The 14,198-nt window shown below is 48.4% G+C and overlaps 1 protein-coding gene and 1 non-coding gene across 2 annotated transcripts; both read right to left on the reverse strand.

Moving 5' to 3' along the window:
• Positions 1 to 507: 507 nt before the first annotated feature.
• Positions 508 to 13,484, reverse strand: ZNF786 (zinc finger protein 786). The gene is made up of 4 exons (XM_066262544.1): positions 13,404 to 13,484; positions 10,327 to 10,453; positions 5,849 to 6,001; positions 508 to 3,609 (listed from the first exon to the last, which is right to left on the reverse strand). The coding sequence occupies exons 1-4, from the start codon at positions 13,419 to 13,421 to the stop codon at positions 1,511 to 1,513; spliced, it is 2,397 nt and encodes a 798-aa protein (XP_066118641.1). The 5' UTR covers positions 13,422 to 13,484; the 3' UTR covers positions 508 to 1,510.
• On the reverse strand, positions 5,711 to 5,787 carry TRNAT-GGU (transfer RNA threonine (anticodon GGU)). Its single transcript has one exon. It is a non-coding gene; the product is annotated as a tRNA-Thr (tRNA).
• Positions 13,485 to 14,198: the final 714 nt, after the last annotated feature.

A 14,198-nucleotide genomic window follows, 5' to 3' on the forward strand; every position in this document is an offset into this window, starting at 1 on the left:
ATTGCGGTCGTACAGCCTTGCCAGTTCAATCACTCTACACCACGCTCATGTTTTTCTATTATTTCTTGCTTTACTTCTATCGACATCATTCTCTTCTCACCACTGCCCTTTACATTCATTTTCTTCAGCCCCATGATAGCACACAAAAGTAGTAAAAAATGCAAAAATGATGTAAGAACAAGTACAGTGCATGAGATTCGACTTGATTCTGCGGGTAACAAGTGAGAAAGAACAAGATGCTGGTGTTGTGCTGCCGAAACTTGGCCCGTGCACGAAAGCGCCAACTAGCGGCAGCTTCCCGAATCACAACTCGTATCTGGGAATTTTGCTTGGATCTCGATCAAAAATACAGACCGAGTCGCAGCTCGTATCTTAAAAGATTTGTATGTGTCTGCTCGTATCACAAAGTAGTTACAGAAGACACAAATAGCGCAAAAATAGTTAAGTATTTTTCTGTGTATACAGATTATTAAGGAAGAAAGCCAGCCTCTGACAGGTTTTAGCAATTTGAAATTTTTAATTTAATATATTTTTATTGAGCTCCTGTGAACCTGATGATTTCCCCCCATTTGGGTAGGACAGAAAAACATTAACACTAGAATATATGTAGAATAACAAACAGTTCAATATCATTTTAAGCTTGAGTGCAGAGTCGCCAGCTTGAGTGTGGGATCATTGACATGATCCCATGGTCGCTGGCTTGAGCAAGGGGTTACTAGCTTGGCTGGAGCCCCCCAGTCAAGGCACATATGCGAAGCAATCAATGAACTGAAGTGCCTCAACTATGAGTCCATGCTTCTCATCTCTCTCTCTCTTCCTATCTGTCTCTGTCTTTCACAAAAGAAAGAAAAAAAGTCCAGCCAGGATTTGTTTTTCTTGGTAGTTTCCTATGAATCCTTGCTGAGAGGAATGTAAGCACCATTTACCCAGATGTCATACAAATACAACCAATTTCTCTAAGACACTGCTGATAAAAGGTATGGAAAGAAACCTCTCTATATATATACATCTGTACCTAAATCATCATCTTTTCCTTGGGAGAAACTATGCATAATTACTATGCATAATTAATCTGCTGTGAAACTTTAGCACTCACATAAACTCCAATTCAGAGAACGAATTTTAAAATAAGTCCATCTAAACCAAATCTAATGTCATATCAGGCATGCAACAAAACACAATGGATTTAAACCCCCAGTTTCAGATCATATTAAGAAAAAGACAAAAGGGGAATGGACATTTAACAATCAGTACTGAAGCAATTTCCTGTCTATAATCAAGCTGGGATTTCAAAGATGGTTGAGCATTTGGGGAATGCTACCACTTAAGATGGTAGGGAAAACAAATGCTTCTTTTTATCAGTGGATAAGAAATATACCTGGTGATGTTTTAAGGAATAAAACCCTTTGTGGTTTCTCATATTCCTAACTCATATTACATTCCTACGGGTTTGGCTGTGGATCCCCAGGCACGACCTGCCCACTGACTGCTTTGGACTGCCACCACCGTCTCAGCTCCAGTCGGCCTCAATCATTGCAAAAAGCTGGCTAAGACGTTTCTGAATGTCAGGCCCACTTGGAGCACGACAGGACTTCGTGTGCACTCGGAGGTGTTCAGCAAGTTTCGACTTATAAATGAAGCCCTTGCCACAGTCGCCACAGGCGAACGGCCTCTCTGGCCTATGTATGCGCTGGTGCCTCAGCATGTGCCCCTTCTCCCGGAAGTTTTTGTCGCACTCAGGGCAGTGGAAAGGCCTCTCCCCTGTGTGCAGGCCTTGGTGGCTAAGCAGCTGTGCCTTCAAGCGGAAACTCTTGTCACATTTCGGACATTGAAAAGGCTTCTCCCCCGTGTGTGTCCTGATGTGTTCGATGAGTTTCGACTGCTTTGCAAAGCCTTTGCCACACTCACAGGAGAATGGCATCTGGCCTCCGTGCAGCAGCTGGTGGGCCTTCATGTCGGCCTTCACGCGGTAGCGCTTGTCACACTGGGGACACTGGAAGGGCCTCTCTCCTGTGTGCAAGCGCCGGTGACTCCGCAGCTGCCCCTTGAGACGGAAACTGCGGTCGCAGTCAGGGCACTGGAAGGGCCGCTCCCCACTGTGCACGCGCAGGTGCTCGGTGAGCTTGGACTGTCTGGTGAAGCCCCTGCCACACTGCGCACACGAGAATGGCCTCTCCGTGCTGTGGGTGCGCTGGTGGGCCTTCAGGATGCCCTTCAGCCGGAAGCTCTTGTTGCACTCGAGGCACCGAAAGGGCCGCTCCCCACTGTGCACACGCAGGTGCTCCCGGAGCTTGCACTGGTGGGCGAAGCTGCGGTCACACTCGCCACAGGAGAATGGCCGCTCCCCGCTGTGCCGGAGCCGGTGGGCTCTCAGCATGCTCTCCAGGCGGAAGCTCAGCTCGCACTCGGGGCACTGGAAGGGCTTCTTGTTGCTGTGCAGGCGCTGGTGCCGCAGCAGCTGTCCCCTCTGGCGGAAGCTCCTGCCGCATACAGTACACCAGAAAGGCTTCTCCCCACTGTGCATACGGGCATGCTCGGTGAGTTTGCACTGTTTGTTGAACCCCCTGCCACACTTCCGGCAGGAAAAGGGTCTCTCTCCGTTGTGCACATGCTGGTGCACCTTCAGCGGGCCATTCAGCCGGAAACTCTTGTCACACTCCACGCACGGGAAGGGCTTTTCTCCTGCGTGGACTCTGACATGACTGGCAAGCTTGGCCCTACTAGAGAAACACTTGTGACACTCTGTGCAAGAGAACCATCTCTCCCCAGCAGGGCAGCGCTGGAGGATGACTTCCATGCCCCCCAATGGGCAAGAGCATTCCTCATGAGCTGGACACGGGCCTGGCCTCTCTCTTGAGTGCACACTGCTAAGCTCAGCCTTCTCACTGAAGGTCCCATTGTCTTCTCTGCAGGAGACTGGCCTGGCCCCGCCGGACTGGCCCTGGTGAGCCAGCACGCTGGTCTTCGGAAAAAAGCGCTTGTCACATCGGGGGCCGTGGGAAGGCCTTTCCCCCTGCTGCAGGAGGTGGTGGCTGAGGAGGGTCCACTTGTGATGGGAGCACATATTACAGTCAGGGCTCTGCAATGGGCACTTCCCTGCATGTGCAGCCAGGTGTCTAAGCCAGTCCTGCTTCCGGCAGAAGCTCCTCCCACATTCCTGACACTGGAAGTGCCTCTGTCCCCAAGAGAGGCCCTGCTGATGCTGCGGATTAGTGTGATTGCTGAATTTCTTCCAGGCCCCATGCAGCTGGTCCTTCGAGGGGCTCCTCTGGCGCTTCTCTGAGTGATTCATCTTCCAAAAGCTTTGCCCGCATTCATGGCAGGGGTGCTGGGTGCCCTCCCAGGAGGGCACTTCCTGTAAGCCTGGGGGACCCAGAATTCTGGGGTTTGCGATTCTGTCCCTTTGGGTGGGTCCCCCAGAATAGTGGACCACTGGGAGTTGGGCCCATGGGCTGTGTCTGTCTGTCTTCATGAGGGTGAAGCCTCGGTCAGGCCTGAAGGAGACATCCTCACTGTTTACTGAGAAGGGTTCAGAGGAACAATGACTCTCACGCAGATCTACCAGACAACAGCAGTCAGGTGCTCCTGACCCCACAGCTTGCTGGCTTCCTGAAAATGCAAACAAAAATTCAGTCAGAACTCCTTCCATGGCATGACTCAGGCTTATGTCACCAGTAAAGCGATCTGTGACAGTGACCTATGCTGGACTGGGCACACAGCTTCCACTGAGCTGTACACAGGCATTATTTCAGTTGGTTCTATGTCATGAGCAGGAGTGTGGTGGGGTCTACTGACACTAAACTGAACAGACATTCTTAGAATAATACTGAAAAGAGGAAAATACAGGACACAAATGTGGGGCCTAAGCTCTGGAACCAGACAGTATGGGTTCCAATCCCGGGTGCCCACTGCGACTGTCGTCCAGCTAATCTCTCTGGGCTTCAGATCCCTCTCCGGCAGAAACGGGAGAACAATGAGACCACTGTGAGAATTACATGAGTTAATGTGTGCAAAATGCTTAGGGTGGGCCCGCGTACTGCACAAGCTCTGAATACGTGCCCTGCTATTATGACTGCAGGGCTGTCAGACTCGCCCTGTTTTGCTGTGCAGACATTCCTGGAGTCAGGAAGGGGTGACGATGGTATTACTGACGGAGCACCAACTGACACATGGCTCTGTGTGATCCACCAGCTGTCCCTAAGCCAGGCAGCAAGGCCTGTCTCTGTTCCTCCCTCTGCACACTATTCCTTCCAACCTGTTAAAAAAGGTTTCTGGAAAGAATAACAGGTGACAAAAAGTGAAATAATTTGTGGAGAAAAACTTGTACTCTCCAGAAAGCAGCAGCTAAAAGCTACACAAACTTCTCGGAACAATGCGCCCACTTGACTTTTTTTTTTTTTTTTAATTTTTTTTATTTTATTTATTCATTTTAGAGAGGAGACAGAGAGGGACAGAGAGAGACAGAGAGAGACAGAGACAGGAGGGAGGAGCTGGAAGCATCAACTCCCATATGTGCCTTGACCAGGCAAGCCCAGGGTTTCGAACCAGCGACCTCAGCATTTCCAGGTCGATGCTTTATCCACTGGGCTACCACAGGTCAGGCTACGCCCACTTGACTTTTCTCATTCCATACCTCATGCTGACTTTGAGGAACCCAAGAGTCCCACTCTCCATCAGAGTAAGAAACAAGGGCGGAGGGCCAGGCTTTAGCCATTCAGACAGAGACGACAGTCTCCAAGGGAAAGGAGTCATGCCCCCCCACCCACTATTAAGAGATGACGCTTACTGAGCTCTTAACTCAGGAAGCATTTTAACTTTCAGCCTATAACACAGGTACTCTTATTAGCTTCATTTCATAGGTTAGGAAATGAAACACTGAGAGGTTGATTAACTTGCCAAAGGTCACCCAGAAAAGGAAGGTCCAGACTCAGGGTCCAGAACCCATAATCCTAAGCACTATGTTTAACTGCTTTTCTCTAGAATGCACATGTCAAGGCTCAGCCCAGACAAACAAGGAGATGACAGGGTCCTCGGGTTATGACACAGTTCCATTCCTACGACAGTGACGTAACTCGAATTTTGATGGAAGTCGAAACATACCTTAACCTAACACAAATGGAACCCTTGAGCTTTAAATAGTCCAAAATGGTATAGGTAAGTGTACTGGGGGACACCAACCCCCTCACTCATATGTTCATTGCAATGTATTCCTATGCCACATGCAATGAAACTAATTCATCCATGTAGTTAGTCTATAAGTACGATGCTAACGGCATAAACCAAAACACTCACATTTCAATTTTTTAAAGTTTTTATGGGAGTGAGCATTGTAAACTCAAAACATCATATGTCAAGACTGTTGTAACATGAGGACCCCCCTGTAGATCACAGAATTAGAACTAAGAAATCTTTTTTTTTTTTTTTTTTTGTATTTTTCTGAAGCTGGAAACGGGGAGAGACAGTCAGACAGACTCCCGCATGCACCCGACCGGGATCCACCCGGCACACCCACCATGGGCGACGCTCTGCCCCTCCGGGGCATCGCTCTGTTGGGACCAGAGCCACTCTAGCGCCTGGGGCAGAGGCCAAGGAGCCATCCCCAGCACCCGGGCCATCTTTGCTCCAATGGAGCCTTGGCTGCGGGAGGGGAAGAGAGAGACAGAGAGGAAGGAGGGGGGGGATGGAGAAGCAAATGGGCGCTTCTCCTATGTGCCCTGGCCGGGAATCGAACCCGGGTCCCCCCGCACACCAGGCCGACGCTCTACCACTGAGCCAACCGGCCAGGGCCAGAACTAAGAAATCTTAATGTAACATCTTAAGGACTGGGCCCTAGTTTCTTCATACTCACCCCAAAGCTGCTGTTTCTCTGTAAATGGATCAAAATGCAAATCAGCAGGGTTGCAAATTATGTTTCCTGGTTTCTGTGGTTCTCCTAAATTCCTGAAGAGCTCTCTCCCTTGTTCAATCCAGGATATCAGTTCCGGTTTGGGAAGTCCACCATCTGTACAGAAAAGTCAGATGAGAGTTTGGTTTCTTTGGATATGAAATTGAAAGCACACTCAGTTCTTTTTTTTTTTTTCTTCAGAGACAGAGCGAGTCAGAGAGACGGATAGACAGGGACAGACAGACAGGAACGGAGAGAGATGAGAAGCATCAATCATTAATTTTTCGTTGCGACACCTTAGTTGTTCATTGATTGCTTTCTCATATGTGCCTTGACCACAGGCTTTCAGCAGACCGAATAACCCCTTGCTTGAGCCAGCGACCTTGGGTCCAAGATGGTGAGCTTTTGCTCAAACCAGATGAGCCCACACTCAAGCTGGCGACCTCGGGGTCTCAAACCTGGGTCTTCGGCATCCCAGTCTGATGCTCCTTCCACTGCGCCACTGCCTGGTCAGGCACACTTGGTTTTTTAAATTTCTCACACCGTATACAGAAACTAATTCAAAATGGATCAAAGACCTAAATGTAAGTGCTAAAACTATAAAAGTCTTAGAAGTGAAAGCTTTTGTGCTTCAAAGGACACTGTGAAGTAAGTGAACAGAAAACCCATAGAATGGAAAAACTATTGCAAATCATGTGTCTAATAAGGTCCAGTATACAGACCAAATGAGAACATTTAAAATTTAACCATAAAAAGACAAACAGCCCCATTTAAAAATGGGCCAAAGATTTGAATAGACATTTCTCCAAAGGAGGTAAAAAAAAAGATGCTTGACCCAATGAGCCATTAGGGAAATGCAGACCACAACCACAATGACTTCACAGATACTTGATTTTGTTGCTTGGAACATTCTTTTTGGGTGGTACAGGGTTAATGGCATAGGAGTGTATTTCTTTCTTCATAGACTCAATTACTTTCATTGGTTCTTCGGTAATAATGAAAATAGTATGCATCTTGGATTATATGTCTCAGAAAGACTCTATAAATAGAGCTTGGAAAAATTATGGTAATGAAACAAAATATGACTTTCAAACCTTGTAAGAGAAATGGTGTGGCCATCAGGAACTGGCAGGAGAGGCAGAAGGAAGTACAGGAGGACTGCCTATCTTATCTTCAGATGCTAAAGGAGTCAAGAGATGTAATGCAAAGTTGGTGGAACACAATCTAGAAATTTATTATTTAAATTATAAAGGCAGCCAACAGAGGCATAAAAAAGCTATCAAAATCTGAGAGGGAAAAAGGAGACACAAGAGTGGGAGCTTAAGTGAGCGAATGCCTCATTTTTCAGAGTGATGAGTTCACTAATGCTGCCTACTCTTGATAAATCAACAGAGGCGTAAGCATAACAGTTATAAAGCTTTAAGGACACCACAGTAAGAACTAAAATATAAATGGCTAAAAGTGGTTGCCTTGCCCTGGCCGGTTGGCTCAGCGGTAGAGCGTCGGCCTAGCGTGCGGAGGACCCGGGTTCGATTCCCGGCCAGGGCACACAGGAGAAGCGCCCATTTGCTTCTCCACCCCTCTGCCGCGCTTTCCTCTCTGTCTCTCTCTTCCCCTCCCGCAGCCAAGGCTCCATTGGAGCAAAGATGGCCCGGGCGCTAGGGATGGCTCTGTGGCCTCTGCCTCAAGCGCTAGAGTGGCTCTGGTCGCAACATGGCGACGCCCAGGATGGGCAGAGCATCGCCCCTGGTGGGCGTGCCGGGTGGATCCCGGTCGGGCGCATGCGGGAGTCTGTCTGACTGTCTCTCCCTGTTTCCAGCTTCAGAAAAATGAAAAAAAAAATAAAATAAAATAAAAATAAAAGTGGTTGCCTTTGGGGAATGAACTGAGTGAAGGAATGAAGGGGTGAGAACAAAACAAGAGACTTCTATCATTTGACACTTCTCTAAAATGCCTGATTTGTTATAAAAATAATTGAGCCTGCCTGACCAGGCGGTGGCGCAGTAGATAGAGCATTGGACTGGGATGCGGAAGGATCCAGGTTCGAGACCCCAAGGTCGCCAGCTTGAGTGCGGGCTCATCTGGTTTGAGCAAAAAGCTCACCGGCTTGGACCCAAGGTCGCTGGCTCCAGCAAGGGGTTACTCGGTCTGCTGAAGGCCCACGGTCAAGGCACATATGAGAAAGCAATCAATGAACAACTAAGAAGTCGCAACGCGCAATGAGAAACTAATGATTGATGCTTCTCATCTCTCTCCGTTCCTGTCTGTCTGTCCCCGTCTATCTCTGCCTCTGTAAAAAAATAAAATAAAATAAAAAAATAATTGAGCCTGACCAGGTGGTGGTGCAGGGTATAGAACATTGGCCTGGGATGCTGAGGACCCAGGTCTGAAAGCCCAAGGTCGCTGGTTATAGTGCAGGCTCATAGGATGAGCACAGGGTTGCTGAGCACAGGGCTTGAGCACAGGGTTGCTTGCTTGAGCATGGAGTCACCGGCCTGTGCCTGGGATCAAAGACACAACCCCATGGTTGCTGTCTTAAAGCCTAAGATCACTGGTTTGAGCAAGGGGTCACTGGTTTGGCTGGAGCTCCCCCCCATTAAGGCATGTATGAAAAAACAATCAATGAACAACTAAGGTGCTATAACTATGAGTAGATGCTTCTCATCTCTCTCCCTCTTCCTATCTGTCTGTCCCTGTCTCTCGCTTAAAAAATAAACAAATAAAATAAAAAAAAAAAAAATATATATATTTTTTTGTATTTTTCCGAAGCTGGAAACGAGGAGAGATAGTCAGACAGACTCCCGCATGCGCCCGACCGGGATCCACCTGGCACGCCCACCAGGGGGCGATGCTCTGCCCACCAGGGGGCGATGCTCTGCCCCTCCAGGGCTTCGCTCAGTTGCAACCAGAGCCACTCTAGCGCCTGGGGCAGAGGCCAAGGAGCCATCCCCAGCGCCCGGCCATCCTTGCTCCAATGGGGCCTCGCTGCGGGAGGGAAAGAGAGAGACAGAGAGGAAGGAGAGGGGGAGGAGTGGAGAAGCAGATGGGCGCTTCTCCTGTGTGCCCTGTCCGGGAATGGAACCCGGGACCCCTTGCACGCCAGGCCAACGCTCTACTACTGAGCGAACCGGCCAGGGCCTATATATATTTTTGTATTTTCTAAAGTTGGAAACGGGGAGGCAGTCAGACTCCTGCATGCGCCCAACCGGGATCCACCCAGCATGCCCACCAGGGGGCGATGCTCTGCCCCTCTGGGGCGTTGCTCTGTTGCGACCAGAGCCATTCCAGCGCCTGAGGCAAAGGCCATGGAGCCATCCCCAGCACCCGGGGCCAACTTTGCTCCAATGGAGCCTTGGCTGCGGGAGGGGAAGAGAGAGACAGAGAGGAAGGAGAGGGGGAAGGGTGGAGAAGCAGATGGGCGCCTCTCCTGTGTGCCCTGGCCGGGAATCGAACCAGGGACTCCTGCACGCCAGGCTGATGCTCTACCGCTGAGCCAACCGGCCAGGGCCAAAATAAATAAAATATTTGATACTAAAAAGAAATATAGGCCCTGGCCGGTTGGCTCAGCGGTAGAGCGTCCACCTGGCGTGCGGGGGACCCGGGTTCGATTCCCGGCCAGGGCACATAGGAGAGGCGCCCATCTGCTTCTCCACCCCCCACCCCCCTCCTTCCTCTCTGTCTCTCTCTTCCCCTCCTGCAGCCAAGGCTCCATTGGAGCAAAGAAGGCCTGGGAGCTGGGGATGGCTCCTTGGCCGCTGCCCCAGGCGCTAGAGTGGCTCTGGTCACAGCAGAGCGACGCTCCGAGGGGCAGAGCATCGCCCCTGGTGGGCGTGCCGGGTGGATCCCGGCCGGGCGCATGCGGGAGTCTGTTTGACTGTCCCTCCCCATTTCCAGCTCCAGAAAAAATAAAAAAATAAAAAGAAATATAAAGACCCAGCAAGCAACAAGACTAAAAAGAATATCCACTACCATAGCCACGCAGAGAGAGATGCTGGTCAACTCAGTGGAAAGCCTTGCCAAATTCCATCGCAGGTAAAAGTAATGTCAGCTTTTTGGAGGCACATGGATACCGCTGGAAAAGTTGACAGACACGAACACCCTAGGTTAGAAATTACTGGTACTTTATGGATATGATCTAGGCATGTGCCAATGTGGAAAATCCTGGAATGTGAGTATAAGTAGTGACCAAATACCCTGAAATATACTTAGTTAGTCACCTTGACCACCTCACCATTACATGCTGTCTCAAATAATTCTCACATAACAATGTCTACCCTTGAGTAAGGGTTAGCAATGCTGAGAGAAGTAATAACAGAAGAACACGGAGTAAAAAGTGCCTTTTGGAGTTATCTGAGAAATCTGGCTGACAAACAGGAACATCACGTGACTGAACCCTGTCACAGTACGCAGGTCCATGACTTAGCCAGTCAAACGCTTCTTACCTAGAGAAAGCAGCATCTCGTAATTGGTTCTCATCACATGCTTGTACAGCTCCTTCTGCCAGACCTCCAGATCCCGCCATTCTTGCTCCGAGAAGTAAATGGCAATATCCTCAAAGGTCAGAGGTATCTGAAATTATATATGTAACACACACAGTCATGATTGCTTCAGAATGACTCCCCGGCTCCTTCTCATTGATTTAAAACACTTTTCGAGTGGACATTGTTTTTTGTCTGTTTGCCAGCTTCTTCCTTGGGAACAGCTCCTTCCCCTGCTCCAATTATGTGGTGGTGATGTCAACCACAACAACCATTTCCACAGTCCAAAAAGAATCCAGCACTTTTACCTTTGCTAAGAAGATGAAATATTTTACACCTTTGCCAGCACATCTTGAACCTTATTATTAAATTTTGCTAATGTGATGGGTAAAACAATTGTATTTCATTGTTTTAATATTCATTAACTTGTGATCTTTAGCATCTTTTTCTTTTCTTTTTTATTTTAGTGAGAGGAGGGGAGGCAGAGACAGACTACCGCATGGGCCCCCACCAGGATCCAACTGGCATATCCACTAGGGGGTGATGCTCTGCCCATCTGGAGCCTTTGCTCTATTGCTTAGCAACCAAGCCATCCTCAGTGCCTGAGGCCAACTCACTAGAACCAATCACCAATTGAGCCATGGCTGCAGGAAAGGGAGAGAGGGAGAGGGGAGAGAGGAGAGAGGGGAGAGGGGAGAGGAGAGAGGGGAGAGGGGAGAGGAGAAAGGGGGGAGGGGGAAGAGGAGAGGGGGGAGGGAGAGGGGAGAGAGAGAAAGAGAGAGAGAGAGAAAGAAAGGGGAAAGGAGGGTGGAGAAGCAGATGGATGGGCACCTCTCCTGTGTGCCCTGACTAGGAATCAAACCCAGGACATCCACATGCCAGGCTGATGCTCTACCACTGAGCCAACTAACAAGGGAAGCATCCTTTTCATACTTTTGGGGGGGGGTCCACCTATCTTTGTGCATGCCTATTCATATCTTTTGTTCAACATTCTAGTGGGCTCTTATAATTTGAATGAACTTTCTTATATTAGGGTTAATAACTCTTAGACTGACTAGCAAATGTTTTCTCCCAGTATATCATTTGTATTTGGACTTTATCTTCTGCCAAACATTTTGACCTTTTCATTTAGTTAAAAATTCGAGTCTTTTCCTATTGTTTCCAGCTTTTTCTTTCACTTTGTTTCCCACATGAAAAAGTTAAATATTCTATTTTCTTTCAACATTTAGATTTGCAGTTTAATTCTACAGATGCAACTGACATCTTTATTTACACATATATGAACAGCCAATCACAACACTATTAAATACACCAATCTTTCTCCTTAGACTGAAATATTAACTTTTGGCCTTTGCACCTATAGTTAACCCCTGAAACACCGATTCAATTCAGGAGTGCCAACTCCGGAGCAGTGAAAATGCTGCATGTAACTTTTGACTTCCCCAAAACTTTACAGTCATCCCTTGGTATCCATGTGAGACTGGTTCAGGACCAGCTTGGATACCAAAATCCAGGGATGAGTAAGTCCCTTATGTAAAATGGCGCAGAACAAGGGGTGAGTCAGCCCCCTGCATCTGCAGATTTCCAACTGTAAATCAAATATACTGTTTTCCTTTGCATGGGGCATGGAGGGCACCATGCGGTGTGCAGGCGGTGTTATAATGAGTGGAACACTTGAAAACATGTCAATAGGGTATTGATATAGTATACAATCAATAATATATCTATATGATTGCTAGTGCACCATATGTAACCTATTTCTTAGATTTTCTTTAGCACCCCCATCCAGGAATGCAGGAGAATGAGTGAAGCTGGACATTACCATAGCCCAGAGGAGAACTACTGAAGCAGGACATTCCCATAACCCTGAGGACATGACTGGCACCCAAGAAGCAATAAAGACTGTGATTAGATTGCAAAGCCATAGAGAAGAAATTACGATTCCTGGAACTGGGCATTCTGCTTGATGACTCTTACAATGCTGGGACCAGCTATCCTATTTTATGACTAACTGCATGCCCTCCATTGTACTAACTTCACCTGAAAAAGTATGTATATAATCAGACCTCACAACTGAGACTGTAAGGCAGGTTTTGGGATAGGATGTGCCGCCTGTCTTCTCAAGTGGCTCACAGTCATGATTAAAGGCACCTGTTAACCCTTTCACACCCACTCTGCTTATTGGTTAGTGCGGCAGAGAATGACCTGAACCCGGGACCAGTTTTAGTCTGGTAACAACATCAACACAATAAATTTAAAAATTAAAATAGATACTGCTCAGAAAAATTAGAAAATATTTCAAAATGAATATGAAGTGATAAAGTATCCCCTAATTTTTTGTATATATATATATATACTGCACATACATGCACACATGTATATATGCTGCACACATGTGTACATGTGCGCACACTGCATATATTGCACACACACTTATGTACGCACATGTATGTACTGCATATATCCAAACATGCGCACGTGTGTACATATACTGTATATTACTGCACATACATGTACATGTGTACATATATGTGTGTATACTGGATATATATGCTGCATATATATACTCATATGTGTGTACATACATGTACATATGGATATATACTGCATATATTATATATGTATATATACTGCATATATGCATACATATATGTATACTGTGTGTATATACTGTACATATATACTGCATATATATACATATGTATATGTATATATATACTATATATGTACATATATGATATATAGTATATATATAAACAGTATATGTATACTGTTTTCTATTGCAATTAATTGAACTGTTGTCCGCCCCTCGCGCGTCTGCCCGGGAGCCCGACCAGGCTTGGCCCGCTCCTGGATCTGCCCGGTCCACGCTGGGCTTCGTTCAGGTGTTTGGCCACATAGGAGCCCCAAGTGTGGTGGTCACCGGCTCCATCCAGGGCTGGATCCCACACGCAGAGCCTAGCGCGGCCACAGGCTGCGCCCAACCTGTCCGCCGCAGACCTGCCCCGAAACTGGGTTCCCGCGTCCCGAACCCCGCTTACCGGAACCGGCCCGGGCATGGCCCTGACAGCTCCACCCGAACCCCGCGGGCGTACTCCACAGACTCCGCCGCCTCCGGCTGCCCAACGCCTCCCGCCTCCCGCTCCGGCCCGCCCCCACGCGCAGGCCCCGCCCCGGTGCGGTGCACGCTGGGACTTGCGGCCGGCCGACACTCCGCCCTCCACAGCGCCCCCTGCAGTCGGGAGGAGCGAACGCCGCCTGCAGGATCCACCGGAGTTGCGAGTACCTGAGGAAGAGCCCGAGCCTGACTGCCAGGTAGCTGTTGCCTATTATGGACGGATCCTTGCACTCCCTTGGGGGATCAAGGGTGGGAGACAGAACAAAGCGAATTGAAAGAGCTGGAGAGGGGCGGAGATAGAGGTGGAAACGCAGAGTGAGCTGGAAATGGATGGAGAGAGGACAGGGAAGGGGGCACTCTACTGAGACGGAGAGAGAGGGAGGTGCGGGGGTTTGGTTTCTCTCCAAAGCCGACCCCAATCATCGATTAGGTTCAAGGGTCATCTGCGAGCTGAATCCAAAAATCTTGCCAATCTAGCAAAAATGCATTGCCAGGTCACAGAAGCAATTGAGTGTTCCCAATGGAGGCCTCGGAGGAATCCCATGGAAACGCCCCAGGAGTAACTTCAAACACCGGTGCAGACAAAGCAAATCTATCTTACTACAGTACTCATCCTAGTAAGACCTTCCTTATTCTTCTTTCCCTCTCCTCCTTCCCTTCCTTCTCCCCACCCTAAACGCTAGGAGCACATATAGGTGGGTGGAGGAAGAGAGACAAA

The sequence above is a fragment of the Saccopteryx bilineata genome, chromosome 2 (assembly GCF_036850765.1).
Source record: "Saccopteryx bilineata isolate mSacBil1 chromosome 2, mSacBil1_pri_phased_curated, whole genome shotgun sequence".
Lineage (NCBI taxonomy): Eukaryota > Metazoa > Chordata > Mammalia > Chiroptera > Emballonuridae > Saccopteryx > Saccopteryx bilineata.

Excerpts from the sequence above, each read along its gene's own strand:
- ZNF786 (XM_066262544.1), bottom strand. Across the intron at positions 6,002-10,326 it reads CGAGATGCTGCTTTCTCTAG|ATGGTGGACTTCCCAAACCG; the intron begins GTAAGAAGCGTT and ends TTTTCTGTACAG. Across the intron at positions 3,610-5,848 it reads AGAGAAACAGCAGCTTTGGG|GAAGCCAGCAAGCTGTGGGG; the intron begins GTGAGTATGAAG and ends TTGCATTTTCAG.